This window comes from Pleurodeles waltl, chromosome 4_1 (genome assembly GCF_031143425.1).
Source record: "Pleurodeles waltl isolate 20211129_DDA chromosome 4_1, aPleWal1.hap1.20221129, whole genome shotgun sequence".
NCBI classification, from domain to species: Eukaryota; Metazoa; Chordata; class Amphibia; order Caudata; family Salamandridae; genus Pleurodeles; species Pleurodeles waltl.
In genome coordinates this window covers 294,331,383-294,346,821 of record NC_090442.1, presented here as the reverse complement: position 1 = coordinate 294,346,821, position 15,439 = coordinate 294,331,383, and the positions used below count along the sequence as shown (strand labels likewise).

At 42.7% G+C, this 15,439-nt stretch overlaps 1 protein-coding gene across 1 annotated transcript in view; it reads left to right on the top strand.

Annotated features, from left to right (window-relative positions):
- The window catches only part of LOC138287698 (carbohydrate sulfotransferase 1-like), a 130,099-nt gene extending 125,528 nt beyond the window's left edge, over nucleotides 1–4,571 (top strand). Inside the window, exon 4 of the mRNA XM_069228363.1 lies at nucleotides 2,991–4,571. Within this exon, the coding sequence (XP_069084464.1) occupies nucleotides 2,991–4,102 (1,112 nt within the window). The 3' untranslated portion in view covers nucleotides 4,103–4,571. The remainder of the gene's footprint in view (nucleotides 1–2,990) is intronic.
- Nucleotides 4,572–15,439: the final 10,868 nt, after the last annotated feature.

Here is a 15,439-nt window from a genome sequence, read left to right as displayed (position 1 = left end):
TTTGTGTCTCCTGCCAATGCAATGTCTGGACTGGGACCTGCTATTCACACCAAACAGCAAACGCTTGCATCTCCTGCCGACGTGAATCTCCAGTGCCATACCCTTTTCCAGCTAACATTGACCTCCTTGCTGCCCCTGCCGAAGCGAAGCTCCAGCTATGGCTCCTCACGTGGACTTGGACTTTGAAAAGGTAAACTCTTCACCGGGAAAACTTGGTCCCACCCTCCGTCACGGTCAGCCTGAAATTGTGACTTTGACCTAGTCCAGCGAGACCAGATACCACCAAGTGTCTCTTTGTGCTTTTTGCCGCTATTTTCACGTGTAAAGTTTAAAAATTCATAAATTACTTGTTGAATTTTTGTTACTGTGGTGTCATTTTATTTATTAAATTTCACTTTATTACTGTGTGAGTGCTGTATGAATACTTTCCATATTATCTCTAAGCAAAGTCTGACTGCTTTGTTCCAAGTAAGTAAGTAAACAAAATTTGTAAAGTGCAGATATGCCCAAAGGCGTAATGGTGCTAACGTATGTTAGAGGCCAAACAAGAAAGAGGGCATGAACGAGAAAGAGGGCATGAAAAAAGCCAGGTTTTAAGTTTTTTTCTACATTGTTTTAAGTTGGACTGAGATTTGAGCTGATAAGGCAGAGAATTCCAGAGATTACAGGGGGAGAAGATAAAACATCTTCCACCCCACAGGGCCTTGTTGATTTTATGAACTACTAAATTGTTGGCTGAGGAGGACCCGAGCACATATTTAGGAGTGTATCAGTGAATTCTCCCCTTGAGGTATTCAGGACCCGCATTATGAAGGGCTTTGTGAACAGACAGAGGACTTTGGAACTGGCACGCTTGTGGACTGGAAGCCAGTGGAGGTTGTAGATGGCTCGGGAGACTGACTTAAATTTGGGAATTCTCAAGAGTACTTAAAAGGGCTATGGCTATGGTCTCTGATACCGACACTCTCTAACCAATTAATGAGCATTTGATGGTACCAAAAACGGCTGATAAGTTCAGAAGTACCAGTGCTGCCTTACCACCATTATTGACTATGGTCCTGATTTCTTCTGCAAACAAGACTGATGGTTAGATCCCAAATCATACTGAGAACTATTAAACAGGTGGTTTGCTGTAAGAACAGACATTACTTTAGTACTCATGGCTTCCTCAAGAATCTTGGTCGACAATAGAGGATGGGATATCGATTCTCACATCCTGGGGATCAAGAGAGGGTTTGTTTTTAGCAGGGGTAATATCGAGGGTTTTTACTAGGCTGAAGAGAAATGTTCGGAGGTCATTATCTTATTCAGAAGTTTGGTAGTTGTTCTGCCACAGTTCTTGCAACACAGTGAATAACTTTTGGGGGACACGGGTCAGTAGGGGCAACCAGAGGGTTAAGAACAGGTTTATTTACTGATTCTCTCTGACAAGTATTCTGTTTAATATTTGAGTTTGGCTTCCAATCCTCTCAACGAATAACCCATTTTCTCACAGAGGTAAATTTCACATATCTACTCCATCCAGTGCCCTCCCTATTCCAGAGAATGGTAACATAGATACTTAATATGCACCAGAATTAAAATAGTCAGAATGGGGTATTCAAGTTCTAGTCTGCTGAAAAAAGATGTTAGAGAGACATTTCTGCATATACCCATTAATTAACATTGCAATACGTTTCACTTTTTTCATTTGAGGATAGCTCACAACTACTGATTAGATTCACACAAGACCTACAAGCATTGCAGTTAATGGGTCTGATCTATAAACTAAAGTGCTTCTTCAGTAGTTGTGTGGCTTTATGAATGGACCAATGTGGGAATATGTTAATAGTTGTATAGATGAGTGAGTTATTGATGATAAATGAACGAATACATGAGTGATCGAGTGTATTGATGAAACAGTGAGTTTAAGGATGGCTGGATAGATGCATGAAAGAAAAGTGAAGGACAGTGAGTGGTAAGGGCAGTATGTACTGGAGCAAGGACAGGGTGATGAGGCTTGGAAATGAGGATGACAGGGTGGGAGGAGGGCAGTTTAAAGTATCAATATGAGTGGGATAAGCTCACCAGTGCCAGGAATGAGGGGCGAGTCCAGCGAGTGTCATTCGGCTGTGTAAAATAGTGGCAACATGAACAGCAGACAAATAGCTGTTTTGGATGGCAGTGCCTATGGTGGGCTACAATTACTTATGCAGTATTGGGTCTTAGGTGGTTCAGGCTTTTTTGCACATCTCTACCTACAATTTGGACATCACGTTTTGGTGGTTTTGTGACCCATGTTATGCATGGGATGAGTTATTTAAGAATAATGCAGAGGAGTGTAGAACTGTTTGAAAAGCTTGTGAGAGTGAGGCAGAGCTACAGCCTTGTTAGCGAGGCTTGGATGGGCATCATGATAAGCAGTTGATTTTCAGAAAGCCACATTTTAATAGTTATAATGTGCAGTGAATGTAATTCAATACATTAACTGCTACCCCTTGGATTGCCCAACACTGGTTAGGTGCAGTAGCAGTTTACCTTACAAGGACAAGGCATAGGACACTGCTAGGCAGCATTGTAAGATAACATGGTACGTCTATCCTGACCCACTGGGACATCAGTAAATGTAATGGTAGCCTGGCAGCTAATTTGCTTGGTAACTTATCCAGTGATGATGTCATTAGCAACTGTCCCCGGCTCTATTGCATGTGAATAGTAGCACTTTCCTACTAATGGGGTGAGCGTGTCTTCAGTCCCTTGCTGATTCCCCAATTCTCCATGTACAGGGGTTGTCGACACCCAAATATTGACTCCTTTTCACCACCTTCCCCCAAATATTGGCAGGTTTGGAATTTTCTGAGTCCTGCAACATATCCTGCTGCCAGTCAAAAGTGGCAGTGTCAGGATATTTGTACAATGCTTCTGGCTGGCTATGTGGGCCTGCAGCATAACTGTCCTGGAATGAGTTGGTTCTTAGTACTCATGCAGTTTTTTCTGTGTTTTCATTTCAGATAACAGTGGTGTTTTTTTGTGTGAAGACTCTGGGAATTTGCATGACACTCTCCAGCAGCAAAGCAGAAAACATATCATTATATTTGCAACTACCCGAAGTGGCTCATCTTTTTTGGGACAACTTTTCAACCAACATCCACAAATATTTTACCTTTTTGAACCACTCTATCATGTCCAACAGGCTTTCACTAACTCAAGTGCCCGTGTCAAAGGTCATTTGGACAGAAGAGCCCTGCTTGGAGCATATAGAGACCTACTACATAACTTGTATGACTGTGATTTCAATTTTCTAGAAAATTACATCAAGCCAGTGCCAAGAGACCATGAAACATTTTCCTTTTTCCGTAGAGGGGCGAGCAATGCTTTGTGTTCAAAACCAGTCTGTGAAAATCTGCCTGTTGTGGAAGAACACCTTTGTGCCAAAAGGTGTAGGGCAGTCAACTTGACTCTGGCATCCAAGGCCTGCCATGCAAGACGGCACATAGCCATAAAAACAGTAAGGATACCTGAAATCAATGACATTCGAACACTTGCAGAAGATCCTAGACTTAACCTGAAAATTATTCATCTGGTACGGGACCCAAGAGGCATAATAACATCTAGGATAGGGACCTTCACGGATCAGTTTCGCTCTTGGAAAATTTGGAATACGACTGGGAGAAAACCTCACAGCGTTGATCTGTCCCACGTAACAACAACTTGTGAGGATCTCAGTAAGTCAGCAGAGACTGGTTTTAATAGACCTTCGTGGTTAAAAGGAAAGTACATGCTTGTTAGATATGAGGATTTAGCTAGGTACCCTGTAAGAAAAGCCAAAGAGATGTATCATTTCATAGGCCTGGAATGGGAGAGCAGTGTTCATAGATGGATCCTAAAAAACACCAACGGAAGTGTTTCAGCTGGGAACTATAAGTTCACCACCAGCAGGAACTCTGCAGAAACAGCAGAGAGCTGGAGATTACGTTTATGCTTCAATATAGTTCAAAGCATCCAAGATTTATGTAATAACACCCTGGTCCAACTAGGATATCAACTGGTGGATTCTGCAGCAGAGCTGAGGAATGTCTCCCACAGTCTTGTTGAACCCAAAACATTTTTACCGTTCTCCTAGCAGATAAAAATACAATTCTGTCTTTTTAAACAGATTTACCCAAGGACAAGATAAATTATCTAAGTCTTATGTCTCCATACAACTACCATTCACATGATTTTCTCATATTTCAATCAAACTGTATGTTGCCTACTTTTGTATTTGTAAGCAGTGGCATGGCATAATATAAATGAGCAAATCCAACCGAGGGTCTGATTCAGAGATTTGTGATGATGAATTTGTAGAAATGGCGAATTGAATCCCTAAAAATGAGTGATTGCAGAATGTTAATCCAATGACTGAAAAGGCACGCATTTTTTATTGCAGTATTCATATGTGGAGTTTGGATCATTGTTTCTGCATAACTTTTAAATTACCTTTCAATAATGTGACAAGTTAGTTAAAAGAAATACATAATCAGTAACAAGATGTGTGTTTCAGCCGTTTTTACAGCCAGGTAGGGAGAATAAATGTTCATTTTTTACCAAGATCCATGGTTCAAGGACTGTTCACTGTGAGGCACTCACCTGTGCATGCTATGAGGTGGTCCCTATCCTGTCCTGAAATCTGGGTCAGCAGATTAGTCCCCACACCCTCCAGCGTATGGCTATCTGTTTCCATGTTCCCACTACTCCAGAACCTCTGAGTTTTCCGGGAAAGACAGCATCTAAGTGTATCTGATTGGTGGTAGGCCCAATCGGCTTCCATTAACAACATTCAGCTTGAGGTTCACCTATCATTTTATTTCCATTTGTTTGACAAGGAAAGCCTTTTCATGCCCTCACATTCATTTTTTTGTTTTACCGTCCTGGACTGCCAAGGTATGTGCTACCAAAGTAAGGAGCAGTCTGGGAAGTGTCCAACATATGACTATCTACTATAATAGAATTGTGGCTGCAAGTGACACCTTTAGTGTGCTTCAGAAAATCTGTAGTATTTTGAAAATATGTGATTATAGTGGGGTAGTCCCAAAGTATATAAAGAATATACTTAGCAAACTTCTACTGCAATACCTGCTGCATATCTAATGCCAGGGAGACCACATTGTAAGTAAGAGGGAAGGGAAAGGAAATAATAGAAGAAATGTAGCATTAGACAGAATTTTTTTTTCCTCTTATGCTCTCTTGCGATCTCTCCTTTTTTGTTCTTCCTTCGTTTATATGGGATTTACTACTAGATTTTGGTCTTTGGTCAACTTGTCAATATATGTTCTTTGTACAATTATTATTTGAGACTATGAGTGCTTAGGTAGAGATTTTGCGTCTGGTTGAAAATAGCTTTAGCAGTGTGCAAAATCCAAAGTCATGAAAAGGAAACTACAATTAGCAAAGCCAATAAGTCTTGCTTATATAATGTGAGTGCCTAGCGATTGATTTTGCCAATGCCTGATTGTAAGGCGATATTGAAACAAAAAAGCAAAAAAACTACTACATGAAAAGCAAACACAAATTTTAAGTATCTACGTGTTTTGCAATTTATTTAGTATTGTAAATATTTATAAATGGAATTGTTTATTTTTTCAAATTTGTTTCACACAGGAAACTCTGAACAGAATTTTAAAAGAATAAGAACTTGTCAGAATTTATGGGGACTCGCTGGCCACGGCTTAGTTTACTTTCCAGAGAGCTCAAAAACTGAAGCCAATGCTACAGCCATTTGGTGCTGTGCTTCAGCACCAGGAACTGTTTTATGGGTCTCCACAAGAAGGGGCCATGTTAAGTACACTTTTTGTTCAAATGCCAGCTCCGTGAGGGCAGCAGCTCTCCTTCCACTGCCTTTGTGTACCAAGGTATTGCCAGTAATGCAACATGTCGAAAGCAGAAGATAAAACAAAAAAGAAGTTCAATAAAGTTTGTAAAGTCTACTCTTTAGTCAAACACTGGCAAAAATACATCTGTTGTTGTTGCTGTGCTTTTACAGATGATTTGGGTTGCATGGAGAGCAATTCTTAGATTGATGTGATGAGGAAGCAGCACTTGGGGAGAGAGCAAGACAAAACATGCACTCGCTGGAATGCTCAAAGAAAAATGCAGTTGCCTGTTGTTGTCTGTGAAATAATACAAGTAATCTATTCAAAATGACTGCAAAGAATCTATGCTCCATCAGACAGACAAACACAAGAAGGAGAAGGGTTGAATAAGAAGCAGTAAAAAAAATGATAAGCAATAGCCTCATACAAACCCACTGTACCTACCAGTTTACACACTGCACCTTCAACAACAACTTGTTTCAGGCTGTTGGTTAGTGATGTTAGTGTGCCCATGAGAATGTCAGCTTATAGGAATTATTGTACTAATTCCTTTTATTATAGGAATAATTAGCTCAATTTGAATGATGTTATGTTGGAGAGTACAATAGTACTCAATGCCTATGTTGCTTCCTTGTTTAACTGTGTAGGAAGTAACAGATGCTGAAAGTGAACTTGAATATATGCCTCAAAAGCCAAATGTGGAGACTATCGATGTGAATATCCTCCTATAACTTTGTTTGTTTACAGTGAGCTGAATCCACTAACCTATATTCCAGACATGTGTTAAATGGTTGTGCTATTAGCAAGCTCCTAACAGAAACCTTGCAGAAATCAGCTAAGACAAGTTACGTTGTCCTCTTGGTTGTAATCGTATCTACGTTTTAGAAAACAGCAACTTATGGAGACAATATGAGTTGAATGGGGCTACTGTACAAGACATAATTGATTAAATAGCCCCCTACATGTGGTTGGGGATACATTGTCTTGTGAATTAAATGGCCTCTGGAAATTCCATATGTGGTGTATAAATGTGCTTGAGTTAATTTTAGCTTTAGCTGCTTTGGTTTTAGTAAAACATGTTACAGTGAAAAACATGACAAAAATAAGTGAGCTAGTTCAAACATAACTGACTCTGTATGCTATAGCACGCATTAGGAAATGCCTAGGAGAGGTCTCCTTCTATAATTCATAGCCAGTTTCTTTTATGTACTATGAATGATACCTAATATTTTTGTAAATAGTATAGATGATGGATAACAATTAAAATAAATCGTGTACTAAATTGAAGGCATTAAGCTCCACAGACAAAAGATTGGAAGGGATTAAAAACCGGGTATGATGTAAGTTATGTGAGTTTCAAAATATAAGTTTGTACACCTAGGCCCTTATTAAGAGTTTGGCGATCATGAGACCGCAACAGCGGATGGCCTGAGAAAATTCCATGTGTGGTCTATAAATGTGCTTGAGTTTATTTGAGCTGCTTTGATTTCAGTAGAACATGTTACAGTGAAACACATGACAAAAATAGTGAGTTAGTTCAAAACGTAATTGACTCTCTATGCTATAGCATGCATTCGGAAATGCCTAGAAAGTAGAGGGCTTCTTCTGTAATTCATAGCCAGTTTCTTTTATGTACTATGAATGATAGGGCATTAAACTCCACAGACAAAAGACTGGATGAGATTAAAATCCGGGTATGATGTAAGTTATGTGAGTTACAAAATATAATTTTGTACACCCAGGCCCACATTAAGAAAACCCGAGGTGGCAGTCTAACCGCAGCGGACCCGGAGGTAAATACCACCGTATTACGAGTTGTGAGGTTTGGCCGCAGCCAAACCGCCACAACGCTGCCAGTCCTGCCAGTACGGTCGGATTGCCGCAGCCAGTGGTGAGCTCCTCCAGGCCGGCAGCAGGCCTAAGGCCGCCGACCGTATAAAAAGGCAGCGAACCACCAGGCTTTTTGCGGCTGTCGCCTGCCACAAAAACCTTGGTGGTAATGCACCCAGTGACAGGAATCCTCATTCCTGTTGCTGACACACGCACCCCCCACACGTCCACACACATGCAGACACCCCCCTTCCCATACACACACTTGCAATCAGACACCCCACCCAACCGCACATATCCATTCAAACACCCCTACCTGCTCTCACACTGACATACACCCCCCCACTCACGCTCACACATATGCAACCCCTCCACAATCATTCACACCCCTGCCCTCTCCACATTCATACACACCCCCACCCCTCCACGCTCGCATACATGCACACATTCCCCATCTGCACACTTGCACACACAGCCCCTCGTCCGCACACTTGCACACAGACACCCCCTTTCACTCGCAGACTTGCACACATGCACCCCCACTCGCATGCATCTCAATACACACACCTCACTTGCATCCTGACACACTACCCCCCCACATACATGCAGACACCCCCCCAACCGCATGTATACATCAACACCCCATTCGCACACATAAATGCACTCATAAACTCCCATTCGCACACATATACGCACTCAGACAGATATCCCCACCCCTCTGCACACAAACACACATGCACTTGCACCCCGGCACCCTCCTCCCATCCCATTCGGGCTCACCCACCCTCCATGCACACATACATACACACACGCACACCCATTCTGCTACACATACACGCACACACCACACATGCACACAACTCCCCCACCCCATTTCGGGCGGTCCACCTACCTGTCTCGGCGAGGCGGTCGTCCATGAGGGCATGGGTTTCGGCGTTTTCCACCGCCAGCACTGCACCGCTGTTCAGGAAACCACTGTGCTGTATTAAGTATTGTAATACGGCGCGCAGAGTCCTGTTGGCGTGGCGGTGCTAGCAGTGGAAACACCTCCCTCCCGCCATCGGCCAGGCCAACGGTGTTGGATTTCCACCTGTAAACAGGCGGAAATCTGATTTGACTTCTAATATGGCAGATTTCAGGCCACCAACACTGGCAGTCTTCTGGCGCCTGTGGCTTCAGCGTTCTTGTGAAAAGACCGCAGAAGTCATAATGAGGGCCCTAGTGTAGAAAAGTCTTCAACACACGTTCTCACTGTAAGTAGATGGTTGGCTGTTAATTAATCTATGTGTTACAGTGTACACCAACTACATATGAACCACTTTGTGGTTTATTATTGCTTTTGTCTTTTATTTATTTATTATGTATTGTGCAAAACCATAAAAACAAAACACATGAACATTATCAAGAGGGTGATACATTTTCAAATTCTCTAAATACATACTGGAAGCAAGTGCAATGTCAAAATTTGACATATTTTCTACCATTTTGGCAGCTTGTAATTTAATATTTTAACAAGCATTTGCAAAGGCGAAAGGTCTAGCCTTGGCTACCAGCCTTTTGACTTTGTCAATTATTGTTTTGCTTTGTCATGGTTTTTGAAAAATCTTATTGTTGAGAAAGTTGATGCACCCTCATCAATTTAAAAAAAATAAACATTTACTAAAAGCAAAGATTTATTTTGGTTACCGTAGTAGCAGTTGCGGCTTGCAGTGTTAGAAGGGGCGGCGCACACACGGGGATATTAATAAAAAAATAAAATAAACTTACCTGGGCCTCCACCGTCACTGTCTGGAGAACTGCGCCGCTCCTCACCTCTTCCTGCAGGCACAGGATCCCAGCATGCCCTGCTGCCAATTCTGACGCCGCTCAAAGCAGTGTCAGAATTGGCTGGGAGCACCCAGCCAGGGCGCTCCCAGGCAGACTCGGAGCCTCTGCAGGCTCTCTCCAGCCCAGCAACTGTGCTGCTGGGCAGGAGAGAGCCCTGTGCGCACGTGTGTTTGGCCGGCCATCTCGGGCCGGCCAAACACACATGCGCTCTGAGGGGTGTGTACAAAGCACTCCCCTCTGCACGTCACAGCCTCCGGCCCGCCCCTTTCACAAGGAAGGGATAATAAACCCATCTTATTATCCCTTCCTCGTGAAAGGATTCGCAGCTGTTGCTGCTGGTGGGGGAGTAGCCGATCCTCCGCCCTCATGGAGGAGCCACCCCTGTGTAGTAGTCCCTGGCAGGGAACGACGTGCGTCTTCTCTGAACTTGAAAGAAATAAAGCTTTTTTCAGAAAATGTTTTGTTATTGAAAATAGAAACTGCATGTTAGCTATTTAAATTTCTATAAACACACAGTTCTTCCTTGTATATTCAGATTCATTAAGTATAAAATTTAATTTATTACCACTGTTTAGAATGAGAGGAGCCATGACTCACGAAAGATGAAACGAAAATGGGTTATGATGTCCCACCCCTCCATCATCATTGATGATAAATAGTACCTCACTCTCTTTGGATTTCCACACATGGCTTATTTGCAAAAAGCCAAACCAGACCACAAGATTAAGTAATTATGGATCAATATATCCCGTAGGGTGGTTATAACGTGGAATTTTACCTTGGCACAGGAGTGTTTTAAAAAACTCAGAATTTGGATAAAAATGAAGACAGGTGGCACTCAGAGTGCTCTGTCCAAAAGTATAGAATGCCTGCATTGTTCATCGCTAGCAACGTGAGGTGCGGTAAGTGTACCACATGAAGGGATGCAGAAAAGTTGCTAAGAAAAAGACATGCTAATCAGTTTGCTCTTGTAAATTGAAGAGGCTTTTACCATGTAGCATTAATATACGACATGGGTGCAGCATGGGCAAAAGCTATGCAAGCTTCCCTCCCCCACACAAGGGTAGCGCAGAGCAAGGAAATAAAAGACTATCACTGTGCGACCTTTACTACAACACAGAGGAATTACTGAATGCCAGCAGCAGTTCAATCTACCTTCTCTCTCACATTGAAAGTTCAGGTAACAGTGATATTAAGTTTACCCACAAATTGAGCTGGAAGTTGTTTGGTCCCTGTCCCAACGATCTTTTAACTTTAAAGTGAATATATGCTTTTTTAGGTTTGACCTATAGACAGCTTTAGATGTCTTTCCAGATTCATGTAGTCAAAAGGAATGATAAATAAAGAATACATGAATGTACAAACATGTAGAGGGGTTCTGGATCAGCCCTTTACAGCCACTGGTTGAACTGTCATTCACATTTTGTCACAAAAGCAGCTAATTCGTCCTAAAAATAAAGACTTAAAAAATGAAATACTTGTGCGGTAGGGGGAGAAACGCAGGATGGTGGAGGGAAAGAAATACAAGGGGATTCAAGTAAAATTAAAGTCATGCTGAGGGAGTAGGTTAGAAGCGTGTGGGTGGCAGGGGGAGAAGCAGATTGGAGACAGCAAAGTGGCGGGCGGCAGAGAAGCACATGAGAGCAAGGACAACATGGAGTGTGGGGGAGTGGCCTGTGAGTGCATATGAGAAACACACAAGGGAAAACTGCAAAGATCATTGCGCACTTGAAGAAAAAAATGATCTCCCTAAAAGTAAGCAGGGTAAGGATAGAAACCAACTAGTCAGAGAGATGGTAAAGTGGCTATGCTCCAGAGGACGGGAAACCATGCAATGGGACAAAAAAAAAAAAAAGAACATTGAATAAGATGCAAGAAAATGATTGCGACAATAAAGCCAAACGATGGGCAGGCTACAAGCCCCAGTCAACTTATGCTAAGCACATAATAGGCCTTTTGCAACCCAGCAGCTTGCACTGTCTGGTAGACTGTTGTGGCTTGGATTAGATGGCTGTGAGCAGAATGCTATGTATCTCCCCTCGTAAGGTCACTGCCTTAACAGGTTGGTGGTTGTATGTTGTAATATAAACTTGTTTGATCACTAATTCAAGTGATATCATCTTTTGGAACTTAAGATAGACTTGACCTAAAAAGTGTATTCAGAGAGAGGCTTTGCTTCGGTCCTTCTACTGATGAACCTCTTTATGCTGTCTCATAATATCGATTGACCAGAATTTGTGTTAGTCCTCACAGAGAATGCTTCCATTGTAGTTTGAGAAGCTGTTACTACAGGTAGAAATTGAACATGAACTAGAAATTGAACAGTCTGCAAACCCATTTGGAGTTTCAGGTAAGTCCTCTGCATCAATCTAATGAGCTATCCATAGCAACACCAAATCATAATGCGAGAGCTTGAGTATAACATACAACATATAACAACATTTTGGCTTCACTTATTTTTATGATCATCTTCCTTCTGACAAACAAGCTGCCATCCAGTCCTCAACCCTGTCACACCAAGAACTTGAGTACCCATTCCACCTAATTTCTGTCATCCTCTTCTACGTGCTTCTTCTGGGGCAGCAATGCAAGTCTTATGCTGAGATCTAGTGCATATGTGAATATATAATCTCCAGGAGCACAAAGTGGAAAATTGAACAGTGGGGTGGGGGTATACTGTGGGGCAAGAGATTTGAGCAAGACCCTGTCACAGGCCACCCCCTGTCCACCAACAGAGAGACCGTCTGGGTCAGTAGGTGACAAGGGAAGTGGTGAAGGTTGGCACATCCCAGGCTGGAGATTAATTTATGCTACAGTACTAAGAGAGCCAGAGGAGGATCTAGAGCTGTACATGGCACTGGGCAGTGTCAAAATACTTGCAGCAGTCAAAAGCCTCAGACTAGTGGAGGAGGAGAAGGAAAAAGACCACAGACACCAGCACTGGCTCTATTCTGGCTGAAGAAGTGAGTATATTGGGAGAGGGGTGGAAGCTCCTGATTTAGGCTAGCCTTCTCTCTCCTCTGGCTCTGCAGCAGGTTCCAAGGCCAACAGAGGGATGGAGATTGCCGACTCAGCCCTGTCCACAGAGCTGCACCTCTATCCTGGGCTTGTCCTGGGTTCACTCCTAAGCCACACTGTTAAGTCTTAGCCAATCAACAGGAGTCTCAGGAACGGGAGGACTGTAGCACGGACAGACTGTGAGCAGGGAACTCAGGCTTAAGCCACCTGAGCACCTTAGGAAGGACATGGTCTGCTTATATTTCTACATTAAGCATCCACTTAGCACTTGTCAGACCATGAGGGTTAGCGGGGTTTTTAAAGGAGAATTTTGGCAAATTCAAGACGCCAAAAATACTTTCAGCGGATCAGATCTGACAGCTCTGACTGTGAGACTCACACTTGTAATTAGGCAGTGCTGATATAGGTTGGACAGTTGACTGTCCTTCTAATGGGACAGTTCAGGTAATTCTCAAATCTTACTATTTTTTATAATGTAGTTCAAGTGTTTCCTGGATTATATTTAAGCCTTCCGGTTTTCTGTTTTTACAGATTTTTACAGATAAATACAGACAGGAAACAATTTGTTTCCTGTCTGTATTTATTTTTAAAAGCAGAAAAATACTGACAATTGTGTTTTTTGTGAAAGACTATCCATGCAGTCTTTCATGAATTCCATACAAATGCTGAGCAGGTACACAGATAGGGAGTTACAAAATTTCAGGATCGGATTTCCTTAAAGACATGCATGTGTTAACATATATTTGTAGTATAACGCTAGTATGCACATATGCATGTAGTGTTTTACTATATGTGGCTGCTTAATTTGCTCATATGCGACAGACCATTTTACAAATCAATTTTTTCTCAAAACACAAAATAAATGTGGATAAATACTAATAAGATGGCCAAAAATAAATATGGATAAATACAGCCAGAACTGTTAAAAAAAACAAAATGCCATAAAACCAGGAGCCCCAATTATATTATTATGAGTCCTTTCAGATGCTTCTGCATGCAATGCTTTGACAGGAAAAGCAGACTAGTCCAGTCGGTGGTCAAAAGGACTGATTTTCTTGTAATTATTAAACGCAAAATTTCGATGGAGAATCTGCACTTCTTTCTCCAGGTTGAATACTGTGTATGTCTATCGAGCTATATTGCACAGGTCGGAGGTATAGTGCACTATTACTCCAGAGTTCTGCCAGCCTGTGGTTAGCAGCACACTCCCATTCTAAGCGGACAAACTGTATTAAACAAGCGTTGCCACAGAGAACTGTTAGAAATAGTATGTGCGCATTTGTGCACTCCTCTGTTTACAGGCATTAGTGCATTAGATCCAGGCCTAATGATTTTACCAATGCCTTGTTTTCATCCGATTTCAAGAAGCTGTTCCTTACTTGGTGACAGCTTTATGAGACGCCTATTTGGGTCGAAAGTGGGGGACAATGGGCTGTGATCTATTGCACCAGAACTATTGTTGTGCTAGCTGACGTTGGACCCGCTGGTCAGTGACTTTCGAAACTGGAAAGAGCAAGAGAACACGGTGCTCTCTGAGTTTCAGTGCACGTCTCTACGCGGGAATCTCACCGAAAACAATACTGAGAACGAAGCGCTGCGCTTGTCACTGCTACACATGCAAGCGTTGCCTACCGAGGCAAAATCTGTATTTCCAGTAGAGATTGTTGGCTATGTTAGGCCACGCAATTATCCTGAGGGGTGTCCTGGCGCTGACAGAGTGTACCAACGATCAGAGGGGGAGGACGAATCCATTATCAAAGAAAACAGGGCAAGAGTGGTCGACCCTGATTTCAAAACAGAAAGGTATTTAGGGCGTTCCTAAATTGTAACCAGGAAGAAATTTTACCTAATGGCGCTCGTCCAAAGTTTGGCTGCTCTGACTGGTAGGCTTTGAACCCCTGAGCGGCTGTGTTTGGCTCTGGGGAGGAGCAGCAGTTGAGCATCTGAGACGTGAAGCCAACGTGAAGGGATGTACAAGGCAAAGGGATAAAAAAGTCACTCTTTTATGACTGGGAGCCAGTACAGAATTTTTAAAGCATCTGAAGATGAGATGAAACGAGGAGACCGAGAGCCATTCTTGCCGCCACTATTTGGATCATCTTCCCCAATTGACCTTTGTCCGGAAATAGAGGAAGGTGTAGTAAATACAGATGACTAAGTGTAGTGGACTCGATAACTCCGGTGTGCTTTTTTTTTTTTTTTAAAGAAAAGACATAATTTTTCTAAGCACCTTCACAAGGAAAAAACATGTAGAAACAAGATGTTCAGCTGCGCAGCTAAAGAGGGCTCTGGGTCGAGGCAGACCCCCAGGTCTTTATCACATTAGAGGAGGTGGGCTGGACAGCCCATGAAGAGGGACAAAAATCAGAAGCCTAGGGTTACATGGCTGTTTAACTTTCTGTGTGAGGCAGGAGGTGTAGTCTGTCTTATTGAGCAAACCAAGTGTTCCAGATTAGTGTTCTGTCAGTCTGTCACTAGGCTTAGTTACTTAATGGGAGAACATTCAATGCTAATCTACACCCCGAAAAACAAAGGTGGTTTCTAAAACTGTTTGCTTCTTTCCGCAGTAAACAACGACACAGAGCAATATTACATGCGTCCATTACTTACGATAATGGCATTACTCCTAGTCCTACTCCCTCGCCTTCCTTTAACCAATGAGGCTTCCTGCCTCCCCCTAGACCCTCCCTTCCCCTTTAAAATCCCCCCCACCACCTCCTGTACAAAAACAAGCCCAAGCAGCAACTCAGGGGGGGTACGGGGCGGGAGGGAACGGAAAGGAAGGCGAGGGAGTAGTACTAGGAGTAATGCCTACCCCCCTATTACATCATAGAGGATAGGACTCGGTGACCCAATACCGACTTCAAACTACCCAAGTCCGCCAGCCTATAATGCCGAACAAATGTTGAAGGAGAGGCCCAAGTGGCGGCCCT